This window comes from Corvus hawaiiensis, chromosome Z (genome assembly GCF_020740725.1).
Source record: "Corvus hawaiiensis isolate bCorHaw1 chromosome Z, bCorHaw1.pri.cur, whole genome shotgun sequence".
Classification (NCBI taxonomy): domain Eukaryota; kingdom Metazoa; phylum Chordata; class Aves; order Passeriformes; family Corvidae; genus Corvus; species Corvus hawaiiensis.
In genome coordinates this window covers 11,242,698-11,260,420 of record NC_063255.1, presented here as the reverse complement: position 1 = coordinate 11,260,420, position 17,723 = coordinate 11,242,698, and the positions used below count along the sequence as shown (strand labels likewise).

At 42.3% G+C, this 17,723-nt stretch overlaps 1 protein-coding gene across 1 annotated transcript; it reads right to left on the bottom strand.

Moving 5' to 3' along the window:
- Positions 1–7,710: 7,710 nt before the first annotated feature.
- On the bottom strand, positions 7,711–10,436 carry RPL37 (ribosomal protein L37). Its single transcript, XM_048292680.1, has 4 exons — positions 10,346–10,436; positions 9,572–9,707; positions 9,176–9,260; positions 7,711–7,900 (listed from the first exon to the last, which is right to left on the bottom strand). Exons 1-4 carry the CDS (start codon positions 10,346–10,348, stop codon positions 7,831–7,833), a joined length of 294 nt encoding a protein of 97 aa, XP_048148637.1. The 5' UTR covers positions 10,349–10,436; the 3' UTR covers positions 7,711–7,830.
- Positions 10,437–17,723: the final 7,287 nt, after the last annotated feature.

The window sequence follows — 17,723 nt, the reverse complement described above, 5'->3', positions numbered from 1 at the left end:
TTTGGCTCTAAAAATCTTGTACATCACAAGTAGGAAACACACACAAGTCAGAATATACAAACTAGCATAGCTCATGATCTGAGATTTAAGGGAAAAATATTTATTGTCAGGCTATCAAATTTCAGGGTGGGATTGGAGAGTAATCTAACATCAGGAAAAGAAAAAATGGCAAGGTCTCTTTGAAGCGATGCAAAAAGCATTACTTTAACCTTTTGGAAACATTAATTGCAGTATGAGGAGAAAATTATGTATTGAATATCACACTGCGAAAAAAATAATGGATTAGGCCATAGCTACCTGAAGAGGGAAAAATTGTATTTGGAAAGTCTGTACAGCTCATAAGTATCTTGATATCAAATGATTAAAAGCTATTTTTGGCTTTAACTCAAGCTGTTGTCCTGATCATGACAACACAATGAGAATTCAAAAAGTTCTACAGGTCTACACTAGAAAATGGTATCATTTCATGAATTACTAAGTAATCTCTTAATCTGTTAGATACCAGAGTGTTATAAACAAAGCTTGGACTTTTTTGGGTGGAATAAAAGTCTGCTCGTTTATTAAAAAGAAAACTAGGAGCAGAGACTTGAGGTAAGCCCAAATTCCACTCGACAACCCAGAAAAATAAACTGTGCAACGCACAAGGTATTCCCTTGGACTCAGGTTCCTCAGGAAGACGGGGGGGGGGGGGGGGGTTGAGCCCCAGAGCAGTTTTTATAGTCTCTTTTGATGCTGTGATTGGTGCAGCTCAGATCCTCCCTCTGATGGCTCGTTGCTTGGGTCCTCATTGGTGTTCAGTTCCGTCAGTCTCTGGGGCGTTGAGTGATTGGTTGGCCCCTTGACCAATAATCCCCCAAAGTGTTTACATCATGATTATTAGGTTATCTTAAGAACATTCTAGAACATTCTCCTCCTTTCTGTAGACCCACTCCTTTCCCCCCCCATTAGTGTCCCCATCTAGTGGGCACATAGCAACATTACACCCCTACAATCACAGTAACAGTTCACTCATTAACTGCATACCCCCACTCTTCTAACAAGCAACTTTTAACTTCTTCTCAACCAAAAAAAGAGAACTTTTTAACCATTTATTACAAGAGCATTTTAGAAAATGAAAATAAATGAGCTGTTAAAGTCAGATGGGAACTAGACTATAGAAGCTATTCATTACTTTTATATTTCCAGCCAAAACTGAGTATTACCAAAATAGTTGGTCCATTTGTATAGCAACTTTTATGCTTATATCACTGCATTCAGTTTTACTCAAAGCTCTTTGTCACACCTTGAGCATTAAGTTGCTTTAAAAAAAAAAAAAGCATAGAACCTATAATAGGTAGTCTCCCAGGCTGAGTCAAATCAAGCATAATCTAGGCCAAGCCTTATAGCAAGAACACAATGGATTAATAGTTTAATATTTGATGCTTGTGTACAAGACATATGAATCTACACATCTACTTGAACTTTATTCAGCATGAAAGGTAATGAGAAACACTTTACTAATCAGCAGCAATGCTTCCTCCCTCATCTTTTGCATGTAAGAGTCATTGTCAGGTTTTTGCGTGCTAGCTCAAGGACAGGCTGGAGGTCCAGCCGCACCCGACTGCCCTGCGGCAGGCACACACACACAGAAGCGCAGCCAGACGAGGGTGTGCTCTTCACCCAAGGGAGCCTTCCCTGAACAGGGTGTGAAGGCACGCAGGCAGAGACAAAAAACAAAAGAGAGAGGGGACTCTCCGTGTAATTTCTGCGCAGAAGGTTTATTGAAGGGAGACAGTGGGGGGGGAGGAGATGGAAAGCCAAGGATCTGAAAAGGGTCCAGGGATTTTATAGTGGGGATTGGAAAGGCGGGGGATAAGGGATACGGCAAATGGGATACTTGACAGGAGGCAGGGCTGTGTGCAAGGGAACCAATGGAAATAACACAAAGGAGGGATTTAGGGAAGGAACCAATGGGGCACAGAGGAACAAAGAACTTTCTAGAACTGATACATATTAAACTTGGAAAATGAATATACACAACCTCATACATAAAGCAAGAAGTGAAAAACATTAACCAATCAGGGGAAAACATGGAAACAGCAGAACAAAGGAATCATGGGTTTTCAGCATGACTGCAAAGTTACATGCTAAACTTGGGTAGCTGACTACCACAGCTGGTTGTCTGAGGTCTTCTCAGGAGACAGAGAAGCTGGAGTCACCAGTACTGCCCCAAGTCATATTAGAAGATTGAGCATTTTTTTTTGGCCCGCAGTGCAACATGGAGTAATGTATTATATGGGGGTGGGGTGCAGGTTGTCCTGTAAGAGTAGCTGCAGGAACAAGACATAGCAGAGGAATAACTCCATGAGTCTTTTAAGCTGACTTGCTTTCTGATTACCTTTCCATTACATCATTTGTCTTGAAAAGCCCATGCACTACTTTAAAACCACTTTTTCTCTTTGTTTATTCACACTGGGCATGCCTCTACTTTTAAGACAGAATTTTAAAACAAAAAATGAACTCAAAGCTGACTTAAAGATTTCTATCAGTTATCTCCATAATCTTGAAACAGAAAATTGCTGTTAAATTCCCCTTGTAGAGTTTATTTCTTTAAAATGTAAATTTTTTCTATATTTTCAATAATTTATTCCCATATGTGGGAAGACTCAGGGCACCCTGGTGTAAATAGAGCTGCTGTTCTGTGGAAACACCCCCAGCCTGGTGTTACCTGGGGTGTTACAAGTGCCACCTGTGTGGAGCCCCAGCATGCATGCCCTTTGTGACACACAGGGAGCCAGTGCTGTGGTTCAGGGACACAGCAAGGCTTTCCTGACTCATCTGCCCAGACACTGCAATGCCATCAGGCCACTGTACAGTTCAGGACCAGCAAGGAGACCAGAAGTAGTAATGGATCTCATTATTAGACGGTATAAGAAAACAAAGGATTGAAGACAAAAGGAAAAACATTCTCAGGTTTACTAACAATATTAAAGGGGGAATGTTAATTTGGATTGTTTCTGCTAGCTGGCATTAAGACTTCCTTGGCATCATTGGTGCAATTTGCAAATAGGCACTCTCTTTTTGATTTCTCATTCTACATTACCGCTGAATGTACAGCATGTTTCTTCTGCAAGCACCAGGTACTATTTCCACTTTCCCTCTCCTCCCCCTAAAAACATATGTTTTGCCCAGCTCCAGGCTTGTATCTCTTCTGCTGTTTCTAGCTTCTAAGTTGAAGACACTGCAGAAATCACAGAATCACAGAATGGTTTGGGTTGGAAGGCACCTGTAAATATCCTCTAATCCAACCCACCCTGCAATCAGCCAGGACATCTTCAACTAGACCAGGCTGCTCAGAGCACAGTCCAATCTCTCCTGAAACACTCCCAGGGTTTGGACATCTTACAGCTTCTCTGGGCATCCTGTTCCATTATCTCAGCAGCCTCATTGTAAAAAAGTTCTTCCTTTTACATAGCGTGCATCTACTCTCCTCCAGTTTAAAACCATTACCCTTTGTCCTATCACTGCAGGCCCTGCTAACAGGTCTGTCCCCATCTTTCTTCCAAGTCTCCTACAAGTATTGAATGGCTTCCTGGGAACCTTCTGTTTTCCAGGCTGGACAATCCCAACTCTCAGGGTTCATAGGAGAGGTGCTGCAGCCATCTGATCTTCTTTGTGGCCCTTCTCAGGACATGGTCCAACAGAACCATGTCTTTCCTGTTCTGGGGATCCCAAAACTGGATGCAGTGCTTTGAGTGAAGTCTCTCTGTAGAGGGAAGAACAGAGGGCAGAATCACCTCCCTTGACCTGCTGGCCATGCTGCTCTGGATGCAGCCCTGGTTGGCTTTATGGTTTCCAGGCTGCAAGTGCACACTGCTGGCTCATGTCCAGCTTTTCAAGAACCATTACCTTCAGCCCTCTGTTGTAGAGCCTTTGTCAGTCCCTTCATCTCTCAGCTGGGATTTGCCTTGACCTAATGCAGGACCTTACACTTGACCTTGCCAAGCATATTTAAATTCACATGAACCCACTTGATCTTGTCCATGTCCTTCTGGATGGCATCCTGTCCCTTGAACATGTCAACTGCACCACTCAGGTGTCACCTGCAAATTCTCTGAGGGTGCACTCAATCCTACTACGTCACTGATGTCATGTTGATTGTGGGGGAAGTAACTCTTTGACCTTCCCTTTTATGGCTCACATGCCTACAGAAGCCCTTCTTCTTCTTTGCGTCCTTTGCCAGGTTCAGTTTTAGCCACATCTTGGCCTTCCCAGCCCTATCCTGTTGTCCTGGGTTGCAGTGTATTCTATTACCATCCCCATCAGCTGTTGAAATCAGGTGGGGCAGTGTTTCCTTGCCTCCTCCCCCCAGACTATCTTTCTGTTAATTGCCCATCATTGTCCTGCTGCCTGACTCAGAGATAACTCCCTCCGGACTATCTTCTGTTAATGAGCCTAATCAACACTTTGCCTCATGACTCATTACCCCATTGTGAGATGCTCCACCCAGAGGGAGGAACCAAGCATCCCATCGTGGATATAATCTGAGGCTGAACACCAGAGACACTGGCTTCCCACTGGATTTCTAGAGGACAGGAGCTACACAGCCACCATTGGACTTCCTGAGGAAGAGCAGACTGTTTTACTACAGGATCACTGCTTCAGAGGACTGCAGCCACCATTCTACCAGACTGCTACCACCACCCTGCCTAACAGGGTGTCAGGTTGTACCTTGACTCTGTCAGTTTGACAGTGTTTTCTTTTACCTTTTTTTTTTTCCCCTTTTCTTTAATTTCTATTAAATTGTTATTCTGACTTAGTGCCTCCCACTGGTTTGCTTTCAAACTAGTACACCTGTCACAACTGAGCAATGTCCCCATGCTCTTTCCAGGATACCACTTCCTGCTTCCCTGCCTGTGTATTTCCTTCTTGTCCTTCAGCTTGGCGAGCAGGTCTTGACTCAGCCATGTTGTTGCCTTTCCTTTCCTGGTTTCTTACAGACGGGAATTGAGAGCTCTTGCACTCTGTGGAATGCACATTTTAAGATCTGCCAGCTCTGTTCCATTCCCACTCTGAGGGCAGTGGGTCCCATTGACTAGCTCCTTCAATCTGAGAATTGCTGAACTCTGAGAGGTGTTCCTCCTAGAGGGAGATGCTCATGCAGCCTGCTGTTGTGAGGGGGAGCTCAAAGGGCCTCACTTAGGACCACTGTTTATAGGGTTGCAAGATGACTGACTTCAGTCCTCAGCCAGTATCTATCGTGGCCGCAATCCAAGACAGTAATTACTGGAAATTTTCAAAAGTCCATAACCATAATATTGTCCCATTCAGGCTGTTCCAGGCAAGTAACGTTCCTAGGCTGTCAGGGGATGACTTCCTATCTCTGTCGCCCTCCTTGGTCAGGCAACAAAGGTCCTGGTATGGACAGTCTTTCCAATAAGTTCAAGGGCAGTTTCAGTGGGGGAGAGGAGGCAGGGGGAGGTGTTTGGGGAGGTAATACCTCACCACCCAAGGATCTTTTACCAAAGGCAATCAATCTTTCACCACCAGAGTCACTTCAACACCTCTCTGCCTTTAAGAAAAACTTTCCTCAGATACACTTCTGTCTAAAAAGTGAGACTCGTACACTGAACTATATGAAATGTAATTTCTCATATAATTTGGACTACATCTCATCTAACTGTGATGTATCTATCAGACTGAAGGAGGCAAAAATCACACATTACAGACTGGGTATGACAATACTCCTGTACACTTAAAGGGGCTGACCTAAACTGCCAGTGAGCATTATGCAGAGGTACAATTGATAACCCTTGAGTCAAAATGCTTAATCAAGATCTTAACAAAAGATTATGTACTTATCAACCACCAAGGCAGCTGTTGTCATTATTGAAAGCAGCCTAGCTTTCAATACTTAATAACACACTGCAAAGAACAGAAGCGCATCAAAATCTATTTCCTGTACAGTGCAAATATAACTGATACATGAATTACACAATCTTTTCTGAAAAGGACTAAAAAACCACAAAAAACTGATTTCGTGCCCCTCACAAAGAATTTAAAAACAACTGAAAATGCAATGGCTGTGAAAATTCTTGCCCATAATATTAATTCCTACTGCAGGTAAAATTCCTCCTGAAATAAAGGGTTTCAGTTACTCCAAGTCATTGAAAGTTTTAATCACTGTCACCACGGTGTGTTGCGTATTATACAAATGTTCATTTCTCAGGAGCAGAATTCATGATAAGCTAATAGGTAACAGCAGGAAGCGGCTGAGCACTTGCCCTTGTAGTGTTTTCTCATGTTTGCAGGCCAAACAGGCTGTCCAGAGCAAAATCCCACACTACAGAAAGATCACCTCAGACTTGGCAAGCAGAGGCCTTCACTCCCACCCATAGTCAGAATACCGGCCATACCACAGTCCAACTGTACTGTTGCTTAAAAAGCCCTTCCTTAGAATCCTGCTGACCTGTTTTTACAATGGTCTGGAGTTTATTCTCAAAGAATAAGGACACATTTATGATTGCTTCCTTCTACATCCAATTGTTTCCCAAACTACCAAAAAACACATTTCAGGGACACTCCTTAGCCCTGGAAATACTTGTTTCCCAAACCACCAAAAAACACATTTCAGGGACACTCCTTAGCCCTGGAAATACATGGCCAGTAGTGTGCATAGTGTATTTTCAGAGCATCAGTACCACTTACATTCCAATGTTCTCAAATGGACCAGTTGAATCTAGTGAGTAGTCTGTTACATACTAGAGAACAGCAGCGAATGACTTTTCAGTTTAGAAACAGCCCAAGTTGATACAATGAAGTATCCAAAAGCTCTAACTTCGCTTCATTTAAAATGTAAGAAAGTGCAGTTGGGCACTCCAATTTCACACCTGAAAATGTCTTCTGTGATTTTGCAAAAGGTGATACATTAACTGCTCATCATTCACGAAGCAGTATGGTGCTTCTGGAAGTTCATGACAAAACTAAAGAGCAGTAGGAACAGCCTCAGAAGCTTAAAGCATTTTGTCAGTTTCTAGTTTTGTCTCTGCAAGGCACTAAGTCTTCTAAACCCTCACAGTAATTACTGTGATTGCCCCAACTTTCATAGCACCATCTTATGATCACTTTCTTAAAAGTGCGTTTGAATGCCAGTAATGAACAAGGTAGGTACAAATTCATAAGGCATCAATCTGTAATTTTTATGTAACTTCAAGTGATTTACTACTGTCTGGTATTACACACCCAGCAGAGTTAACTCAGATCTGTGTCAGCTTTCCACACCAACCCCACCAGGCCACTCAGGCAATTTTGTCCCACCTACAGCAAGTCTCCAACCCCTCTGTACTTGCAGTACACATGCTCCAACCTTCGGACTTTCTTTTTGCCCAGGAAGCAATGACCCACACAGTAAGTAGTATCTTTGCAGGCTTTTCAGTAGCCCAGAGCAGTGAAAAATGAACAGTACTGGAAATCCCTCTTTCACTAACACCTTCCAAGACAGCTACTATCTTTAAAAAAAAATTCTTGCTTTCTGTGCTAGGGCATACTGAGATTCAGAGGGACACAGGGCAAATCCATAGTACCAATATTCCACTTCTCTGGCAGGGGAGTTGAGTAATACATACAAGCCTTTTTTTCAGTTCAGTGCAGAGATTATGGTCCTCTTCAAGACAGAAGTACTATCAAATGGAAAGTAAATTAAAGGATTGTTTGAAATTAACCAGTTCAGAATTTGTGGTTTTAAGTATTTATGTATTTTCAGGAACACTACATTTCAATGAAATAAAGTATGTAAAAAAAGGTGACAGATTTTCTGGATAAGACCATTTATTTTAGCAAATAGATGAGTCTTTAAGATGAACTGGAGGCTGCAACAGCTGCTCTCTTGGGCTTCGGTGTGGTTCCCTCACGGAATCCATTCCTGCAAGTAGAAATATGGTTACCACTTTTCAGAGAGTTGATTTGTGCTCCAGGTTATTTTTTTTTATTCTGTTTTAGATGAAGCTCACTAGCTTTTTTCAATTTATCTCAGAAATGCACTGAAATCACTACAGAAATCACACATTTACACCTTTTTACAAAGAAACACATTATTAACAAATGTCTTGAATAAGCAGTATGGTTTTCACTCTTTTGCTGAAGTAAATTTGACTTCTTGGAACGAGATGATTTCATTACCTGAGTGAACACTGCAAGACTATACCAAATACAGCACACCTGCTGAAAGCAGATCCTAGTTCATGTTTTTTCTAAGCAATCAGACTAAAGAGATCCTGTTTATGAAGCCTAAGTCTATATCTTACAAAAATCCTCTCTGCCTCCAACCACTCTTCAGCCCCAAGCTTGCTTTTGGATACAACATTTCTACTTGAACAACCCTCAGTGGAAAGCAAGCTACAGATGTACACTGGAAGGTGCTTTACAGCTGCCACTGGAGAAGAACGAACTAACCAAAACAAATTAATTGATCCCTCAACCACACCCAAGACCGCTACTTAAAATCTCCTACCTTCTGCTAATAAAGCCAATCTACATTTTTATGACAACACTCCTGAATTACGTGGTATTTTTCATACAGCTTCCTTGTGTAGTAGACCAGAAGCTATAGAGTTCCAAGGGAGTCATACAAAATGAGTGTAACCTTACAACACCCTAACCACTACCTCCTAAGTACAACTCAAAAGCTTTGTAACAAGTCTCAGAAACCTGCAACTCAGGATCTGATGTAATACCTACTTAATTCTAACTGAACTCTTAAGAGAGGGACAAGAAGTTATTCCCATCCTGAACTTTTTTCTGAGTAAGCAAATGGGGATTGGAGTGCATTTTGAGACTAGTCTCTATGAAACGCCTCACTTTAATCATCTATTTAACTGAATCACAAATAGAGGCAATACCACAAAAAGCATTTTTAGATGTAGGCATCTTATTACAATAACCTCTGTGTTCTGTACTACCTTCATTTAGTAGAAACATCAGAACATTTTATACACCCTTTGTCTTACCAGTAAGGATTTTTTTATCCTCAAAGGAATATGCAGCCAACTATACAAAGTATCACTTATTTCATGATGTATTTCAGAAGATTAAGTGGTACTAAAAAAATTGAAATGTTAACTTTGAATGGTAAATTTTATCATTAAGTAGTGTCTATGCAGGATTTCACACCCTGCTAGTCTGTAATAAAATGTTATACCTGAATCGACGGTAGACCTTTTTCAGGTGCCTCATGCGACCAGTACCAGTGGTGTTGCGTCGTTTAGCCTTGGCACTCCAGTTATCTAAAATATATAGGCTACTGTTACTCATCTGAGCCAAATATTTCAAGTTGCATGTTACATTTGTATGGTACAATTATTCAAGCCGACAAAAGAAAAAAAATTAACTACAATTTAAGTCAGTTTCTATGCAGTAATACTGCATATTACCTAACATATAGTTTAATCACCATTAATTTAAACAAAGCTCCAAAATGCAAAATGATAAAACTGCAAAAGGACACAGCATTCCTCGACTGGAAAAGAAGTCAAACTGCTGAAAGAAAAGAAACACTTTTTTTTAAACTAAAGTCAGTTAAAAGTTTGCTACTTACACTTTCTCTTACGCTTAGCAGGATAACCACATTTCCCACAGGTCGATTTTTGCAGATGGTATGCCTTGGACCCACATCGACGACACAGGGTGTGTGTCTTATTTCGTCGCTTACCAAACGACGATGTACCCTTCGTCTGAAAAGCATTTCAAGATACAGAACGTTAGAAATATCTAACAATAACTAACACTTCGAAGTCACAAAACTAAAAGAAGCCCTAAAAAACCAGTTGCAAACCGAATCGTATAAACACGTCAGAGGCACATTTAACTCTGACACTCAGTTTCAACTACACGCAGCGTCCATTTTCAGGACTCACTGACGCCACTCCTTATGTGCCCCCGCGCTGAACGGAGCCACGGCGCGTTTTTTCGGCTCCCCTTTCCTTCCCCACACCCATCACCCTCAAGCAGTAAACTGCTCTCTCCTGACGAGAAGTGACTCGCTTCACACACAGCAGCCGCACACTCACCCTTGGCGACCGAACCCTCTCTTGCTACGTTACCGCCCAGCTGCTCGGCCACGGCGGCAGCAGGTACGAAGCAGGAGTCTCCGGAGCGCCCAGGGCCCCGCGCCGCACCACGGCCTCCCCGCCCGGCCCGGCGCGGCAGCCGCTCCCACCGCCGGGCCCAGCCCCGCCGCCAAGCCCGGCCGCTGAACAGCGCGGGGCCTCCTCCCCGCGGCCCGGCCGAGCCGCGCGGCGCCCCCGGCCCGGCGCGGCAGCGGATGGCGGCGGATGGCGGCGGATGCCCCACGAGCAAGCCCGACACTCACCATCTTCGCCGGCCGCCAGCACCAAAGAGGCCGCGCCCCGCCCCGCTTCCGGCACGGCCCCGCGAGCGCTTCCGGGGGCGGCCGCTCGGGCGGGCGCGGGCCCGGGCCGTGTGTGAGGGCGCGCTCGGCGGACACTGAGCGCCGCCCGGGCACCGCCCGCAGCCCCGCACAGCGCGCGGCACCCCGGGGCTGCCGCTCTGCCGCAGCGCCCGCGCGGCCCCGCGGGTGCCTCAGCTCCAGGTCCTGACCCTGCTCCCACCGACAGTCGAAGTTACTTTGATAGAATCACAGAATCGTGAATTTTGGAAGAGACCTACTAGACCATCCAGTCCACCCGTCCGCCCAGGAGTAGCCCTGTAACCCCTGAACCACGTCACCCATTGTCATACCCAGACGCCTGTTGAACACCTCCAGGGATAGCGAGCCCACCACAGGGTAACCAATTTCTGACCACCCGAACAGTGACAAAGTTTTTGATGTGAATGTCCCGTCTCTCAGTTTAAAGCCATTTTCTGTTGTCTTCTCTGTAGACACAGTAGAAGAGACTGGGCCCCACCTCACTACGCCTTCCTTTCAGGTAGTTGTAGAGAGCAATGAGGTCTAATGGGTGAGTTTAAATGAGTGAAATTCAGGGACAGGATACTCCTGCCCGTAATGCATAACTGTCAAAGTAAGCTGCCTTACTTTTGAACAACAGGCTGTCCTGTGCTCTCTGTCTGTCCATGTCCTCTCCCATACCCCTCCATGGCACTAGACAGTCTGCCTGGAGTCAAAAGCATTGCCATGGACATTATGGGGGCACAAAAAAGGGAAGTGTTCACAGCACCAAGCCTGAGTCCAAGAAACATTTGGACAATGCTCTAGACACATGGTGTGATTCTTGAGGCTGTCTTGTGCAGGGACAAGAGATGGTTCATGATCCCTGTGTGTCCCTTCCAACTCAGCATATTGTGTGATTCTGTGAAAATCTCCTATTTAAATTCTCACATGCCTGCCTACTGTGCATCCTCAGTAGGCTCACAATCTATATACAATTTTATCTTGACAGAGTTCATTTCAGGGGAAATAACACGTACAGAGAGAAATTGGAGAAATTTGTGTGTATCTTATTACCAGATCATTACCTTGTCATCCCAAACAAAGCCAGAAATTGACACTATAGCCAGTTTATTTATCTTTGATTGTAGAATTATGTAATTTATCTTAGAGTACTTGATGAAAGCATGTCTTTATCTGGCAGGCTAGATTCCTGGTTTACTGACTAAAAATGAAGCTTTTCAAAAGTAAACTATCTGGGCCCACTAGAAGCCAACAAACTGTGGAACCCTCCCACTATGCATGGGTTGAAACCCTGTGACACAGAGCTCATTGATCAGAAGAAGGTGTAGCCCCATGGCACAGTCCCCAGATTAGTGAAGGTGTGTCTGACCTGCTGCATTTTCACTCCTGGACAAACCATGTTCATATGATTGTCTCAATATTGATTTATCCTCACTTATTTCAAAATGCAGCCTCTTGTTGAATTCTTTCAGTGCCAATTTATGTGCTGGGAGACTTTTGACCTTTGCTAAGGTTGAAGGATGGGGCAAAAAGCCATTTTGACTTCAGCAGCACTGCTTCCAGACCCAGAAAGGTGTGGCTCACACTGTTTGCTCAGTTCTCTCATTTTGGGTGGCAGTTTCTGTTTCTGAAATAACAGAAGTCTTTGCCTGTATTCATTTTACCTCACATGAAATCCAGACATTTACTCCATCCATGGTCCTGCAGTAGTTAAAAAGGAGAGATTGGTTCCAAATGGTAAATCATCCCATCTTAAATTAGGTGTCTAAAGTGGGGTAAAAAAATGATCTCTGGGAGGAACCTTCTTCCATGAATTCTGAGAGAAGCCTAGGCAGGCCCCTTAGGAGCACATAGGTGGCTGAAATGAAGTAAAATTAATTGTACCCTGACTTGATTCAAGGAAGATATTTTATAGGAATTCTGTTTTCCTTACCAGAAATCAAAAGAGAAGTCGCATTGTCCTATGGATGAAGTGCTATTAAGAAAAAAAACCAAAACACTTAAACGGTGTGAATACATCCTAAAGGCTGAACTGGAGTCATGTTTGTCCCAGCAACCTTGCTGCGTGCCTTTTATCTAGTGCTTCCTTTGCTCTTTCTATCTCACTAGATCTCAGAAATCTGGAAGATGACATGGGTATTGGACAGGTGCCATGGCAACAGCCTCCAAAGGAAGTCTGTTGGTTTGGCTGCCTGCAAGAATATGCAGGAATTATTCCTGTCTCCTTTGTGGGATAAAAATAATCTTCTTCATTTACATATCTTCAAATCTGTTCAGAAAGTAAGATTTTTGCTATCATCATGCACTTGTCTTTAGTATTCAGGAGCACTTTTAGGGTAGAGAATGGACAGAGCTGTGGCTGACCCAGTACCATTCCAGAAGCTCTTAGCCTGTGTAAGCTCTCAGGGCAGAACAGAGTTCACTGCCCATTGCTCAGAACCCACAGGCTCCTATACTGGTAGCTGCTGAATGGTGCCCATCTAAATTCAGCACTGACTAATTCACACTGCTTCTTTGTTGCCTAGAAAGTAATCCAAAATTTGGAAGGTGACATGTCTGGATTTCAGAACTGTCTTTTTGATGTAGGAAACAGCAGTCTGTCACTGCAGCTGGTATCACGTCACAGCTTCTGCACAGCAATTTTGGTCCAGCCAGGTTTGTTGATGGAAAAAACCTTTTGTGGTCCCAGCAAACAGTGATCCTATTAATCTTCTAGGTTAAGGTTTATTGAATACTGTGTTCTGCACTGTGTTCTGCAGCCTGGCTGATCTGGTTGGGGTTAAAACACTGAAGTAAAAAATAGATATGCCTTTAGAAATAAGCCTTAGAGACAAGTCTATCACAGGGACAAGGAGACCAGAATCAGGGCTGGCTAGGCATTAGAGAAGAAGGGGGGTGTGACCAACAGATAACCTCAGTGGTGTTTGTTTTGCTGAGGTTTGATGTCATGCTACTACATCACACCATCACTGGTGTGCAGTACAGCCAGGCACACTCTGGTGTGACTTGATTGAAAAAACTGAGGAGTAGAACTGGTTTTACAGAGACTGAGCTGCTGAAAGGACTAGCGTGTGTCAAACACACAACTGATATCCAAGCAAGTTCTGCCTAATGTCATCATATGGTATCACTCATTTGTGCACATGTGTAGCACCCTTAGCGCCAGCAGGGATGAGTTAAAAGGATGGGAATAGTGACAATTCAATCTTCATACATAAACATTTGATAATGCTTAATATTATCTTCAATTATCTTCTGTGCTGCAGACAAACTGAAGTCTTTATTTCTTATTGTGATCTCTTAGATCAAAGGAATGCCTTTTAGTATCCTCTTGAATATTGAACACTTTGACATAGATAACATCATCTCAGGAATGCTGCAGGAAAACTGAAGAATTCAAGGACAACATTTTCATGACGGTTGATTTGGATGCCTTTGTTTCTGGGTATCATCTTGATTTGCAGAGGTAGATATCTCGGTTGGAATTATTGGGGAAGACACTGATTATTTTTTACTGAGCAGGCAGAAGGAGTGTAACTTCATTTGTATAATATCCAGATTCTTCAGTTTGAAAACTATTGTATGTGAGTTTGAGCCAGAAACGGTCACAAGATGACAGTAGAGTTCAAGTAAAACCTTTCTACTAAACAACTCAGTAAGAACTCTCAAACAGTAAAAGTAAGTTAGGTTAATAAATTGAAGTATTCATATTATCTGTACAGTTCTTACATCTCTATGACAATAACAGAAAATTTTGGCAAACAACAGTGCTTATGAATAAGCCTGTTATATCCTGCTAAGAAACTAATAAGCATAATAGAAAAGTCTTTCTATTTGTTTAAGATGAAAATGAATAGAAGAAAATTAAACAGCTGACACTAACGTCTGAAATTGCTTATTAAAATACCGTGAAAGTGATAAAATAATTATAACAACTCGATATTTTTTATTACTATTTTATGGCAGCCTTCCAGTACCTAAAGGGTGCTTACAAGTAGGATGGAGACTTTTTACAGGGGCATGTAGTGATAGGACAAGGGGCAATGGCCTTAAACTGAAGAAAGGCAGGTTTAGATTAGGTATTAGGAAGAAATTCTTTACTGCCAGGGCAGTGATGCACTTGCACAGGTTGCCCAGAGAAGCTGTGGGTGCCCCATCCCTGTAAGTGTTTAAGACTAGGCTGGATGGCGCTGAGTAACCTGGTCTAGTAGAAGGTGTCCCTGCCTACGGCAAGGGGGTTGGAACAAGATGGTCTTTAAGGTCCCTTCCAACCCAAACCATTCTATCCATTCTAATATTCTATTGCCACTCCTTAACATCAGAGAGAGAGAGACTAGATAATAACCTTCAGTCCACCTTGGAGGTAGCACTAATACTTGTAGATCAAGGCAGAAGCATGACTACCATCACAAACATAGCAGGAAGAAGAGCTCCCCACCCATTTCCTCAGCTGCCTTTAACCTTTATCTTATAGTAGTTGTGGGGGGGATCCTGGTTTCCTCTCCACTAGAAACCACACTAGAATCTTTCTTGTTCCATTTGGCTAGGGGAACAGGGAGAGTGTCTCTCTGCACAGCAGAAGTAGGAACAAGCCTGGGACACATTTGCTACATAGTGCAACAGAATTCAGAAAATTCAGAATTTTAAAATGTCCCTAGTTTTTGTTCATTTGGTTTTTGCTTTGGTTCTGTTTTTGTTTAGTTTTGATTATTTTTTGTTTTCTTTTTAGTGCTTATGCTTAGATACATTACAGGTTTGTGGGGCTTTGTTGCACCAAAGTAATTCTCAGAGGGGGTTTCACTGATTGCAGAGTGGTTGCATGGCAGTTTGGGCTGAGCATCAAACAGGGTACATAGGAGAAAGCCACAAGTTCCTTTACAATGTGAGAGCCACTAACTTCTCAGTTGTATAACAACACAATATTCTTGTCTTGTTAGTATTATTTTGATAAAAAACCACCTTTATTGATCTGGTATTGTTTGATACTGTTGTCTTAAAACTTTGTTGCATTATTCATGTACAAATGTGTGCACACACAAGCCTAGAGCAAACTTTTCACTGGGGAGGTACAAAAAGCATTTGTGCTACCACCATCTGGTATTGTAGTCTGAATCATATTCTACACCTAGCTTCTAACCACATTCCTCTTCATTGCAGCAGGAAATATTTTAGTGAGTTGTGAGGAAAATGTTTTTATCAGCACAGATAAAAATGTTTTTATCAGCACAGTACTACAAAGTACTGGACTTAGTTTTCCTTCAGATGGATCTGGAATTTTTGAGAAAATGCTAGTCAAATGTTTGTCTGAAATGGCATAGGTGTGGTGTATCCTCTGTGGAAAGGCAAATAAGCTGGATGACCTTCTGAGGTTCCTCCCACCTGTACTTTTGTCGTACTGTGATTTTATAAAAGGCCTCTAACTGTAGAGACATAACTGTATCTCTAATCTCTCAGGCTGTCATTTTCTCAGAAAAATGCATTTGACCAATTTTATACTTGGAAAAGAAAGGTCAGATCTTCATGAATTCTGCTTTCAAGTTTTGTCTGCTTTTCCTGTTGTGGTGGCTGGCTGAATAAGTGCTATGGCCCCTTTCTTACAAGCCTACTGACAGGCCTGCATTTTAAACATTTGTCTTTCCCCAAGGTTGTGTAAGTCTCTGACTTGCATTTTTGGAGTTATTGTAAAGCACATTAAATCCAAAAGATTCATTATTGGAAATAATTGTGTAAATGAAAAGGAAATGTTACCTAGTCATGAACTTGAGATCAGCTCAGTAGGACAGAGCATGGTGCTACGAACACCAAGGTTTTGGTTTTGATCCCTCTGTGGGCCATTCACTTAAGAGCTGGGCTCAGTCATCCTTGTGGGTCCCTTCCAACTCAGAATATTCTGTGATACATGTGTATATCTTTTTGTGCAGACACATACACAGATGGTACACACTTAGCTGTGCTAAAAATGTTTTCTTTCCTTTCTTTTGTTCTAAAAAAACATCGAAAGCTTGTCTCACTTACAGCTAGACACAGTGTATACCTAAGCCCAGGCATTATGGTTGAAATTTGCTAACTTGGAAACCGAGTGTCTAAACATAACTTACAATGTCAATTATTTTATAGTTCCAAATGTTCTGTATGAATGACAGATGGGCATAATCTTTGGAAAAGAAGTACAGTATCAACTGGTTGGAGAAAAAAACAACTCTTTTCTGAAGGAATGTTGGGTGTAAAAGTGTTTGCCAGAAGCTCAGTAAAGGAAGCCAGCTTAAATTTAAAGCTGGATTCAAGCAGTTAGCTATCTTACCCTCTCAATTTTCTCACTTTTTATGTGGAATTACATACTTGCCTAGTTATGTCTCTGTCATCACATTCCCTCCTTGTGTTCCTCAGCTATGCTTTAAGTGCATATGTGAATGATTTAATCTTTCATAAAAGTATGGTTTTACTAAATGTGAATGATTTTACTTCTCACCAGCCATTCCTTAGAACTCGGCATGATATTCTCCTCCTGGAAATGCTGGAGAAATGCAGACGCATGCCTTTTTACACTGCCTTTGCTCTCCCAAGGTAAGCAGGTAATTCAGTTTTACAAAACCTATCCAGGTTTGGCACCTGTTAGTGTTAAAAGAACTGGTACAGCATATACATGGTACAGTAAATTTTCAAATTTTTCATGTATGTTCAATTAGAAGTATTCAAGTCTGTGAGTAAATGCAAAGCTGTGCACAAAATGTAAGGTATCTGGTTTTCTTTTAGAAATATGCATTTCTCACAAACATTTATTGTTTATAAGCTTCAAGTTTTACTTTAGATCTGCCGTTCAGGAAGAAAGATATGTCTCTGCACTAAAGTGGAAGGTCAAAGAAAGGGGCATTGAAGAAAATTGGGGCATTCATGTTTGATGTGAAAACTGGCAAAATGAGCCTAACATATTAGTTGTTTGCATGTTTATTTATTTTATCTCACATCTCACTTCAGGAGTCCTATAGAACTTACATTTTTCTTGCTCTGGGACTACTGCAAGTGATTGCTTTCCCTGGACACCCGGTCCCTTCTCTAGAAATAAAATTATAAGCTACTTTAAAGTAGAAAAACCTGTCACTTGCATAGCATTCTTTATCCTGTATGGATTTGTGGGGTTTGACTTTAATTTTTGGATGTGAGACACGAGCTGTAGGAAAAAAAAAAAGGCTTTGCAGTGGAACAGACAAATGCAAGTTCTATGTTTACTGAAGATAAAGGCTTATTCCCTAGGTAAAATAAGTTCACTTTCCTTCATCAAAATCACTGTTGCATTTTATTATTTTCACCGGCTGAGAAC

Bases quoted from the DNA above. Each gene is read 5' to 3' on its own strand.
- RPL37 (XM_048292680.1), bottom strand. The intron at 9,261-9,571 runs GTAAGTAGCAAA...TATATATTTTAG, and splicing joins TGCTAAGCGTAAGAGAAAGT to ATAACTGGAGTGCCAAGGCT. The intron at 7,901-9,175 runs GTATAACATTTT...TTCTACTTGCAG, and splicing joins AAGGTCTACCGTCGATTCAG to GAATGGATTCCGTGAGGGAA.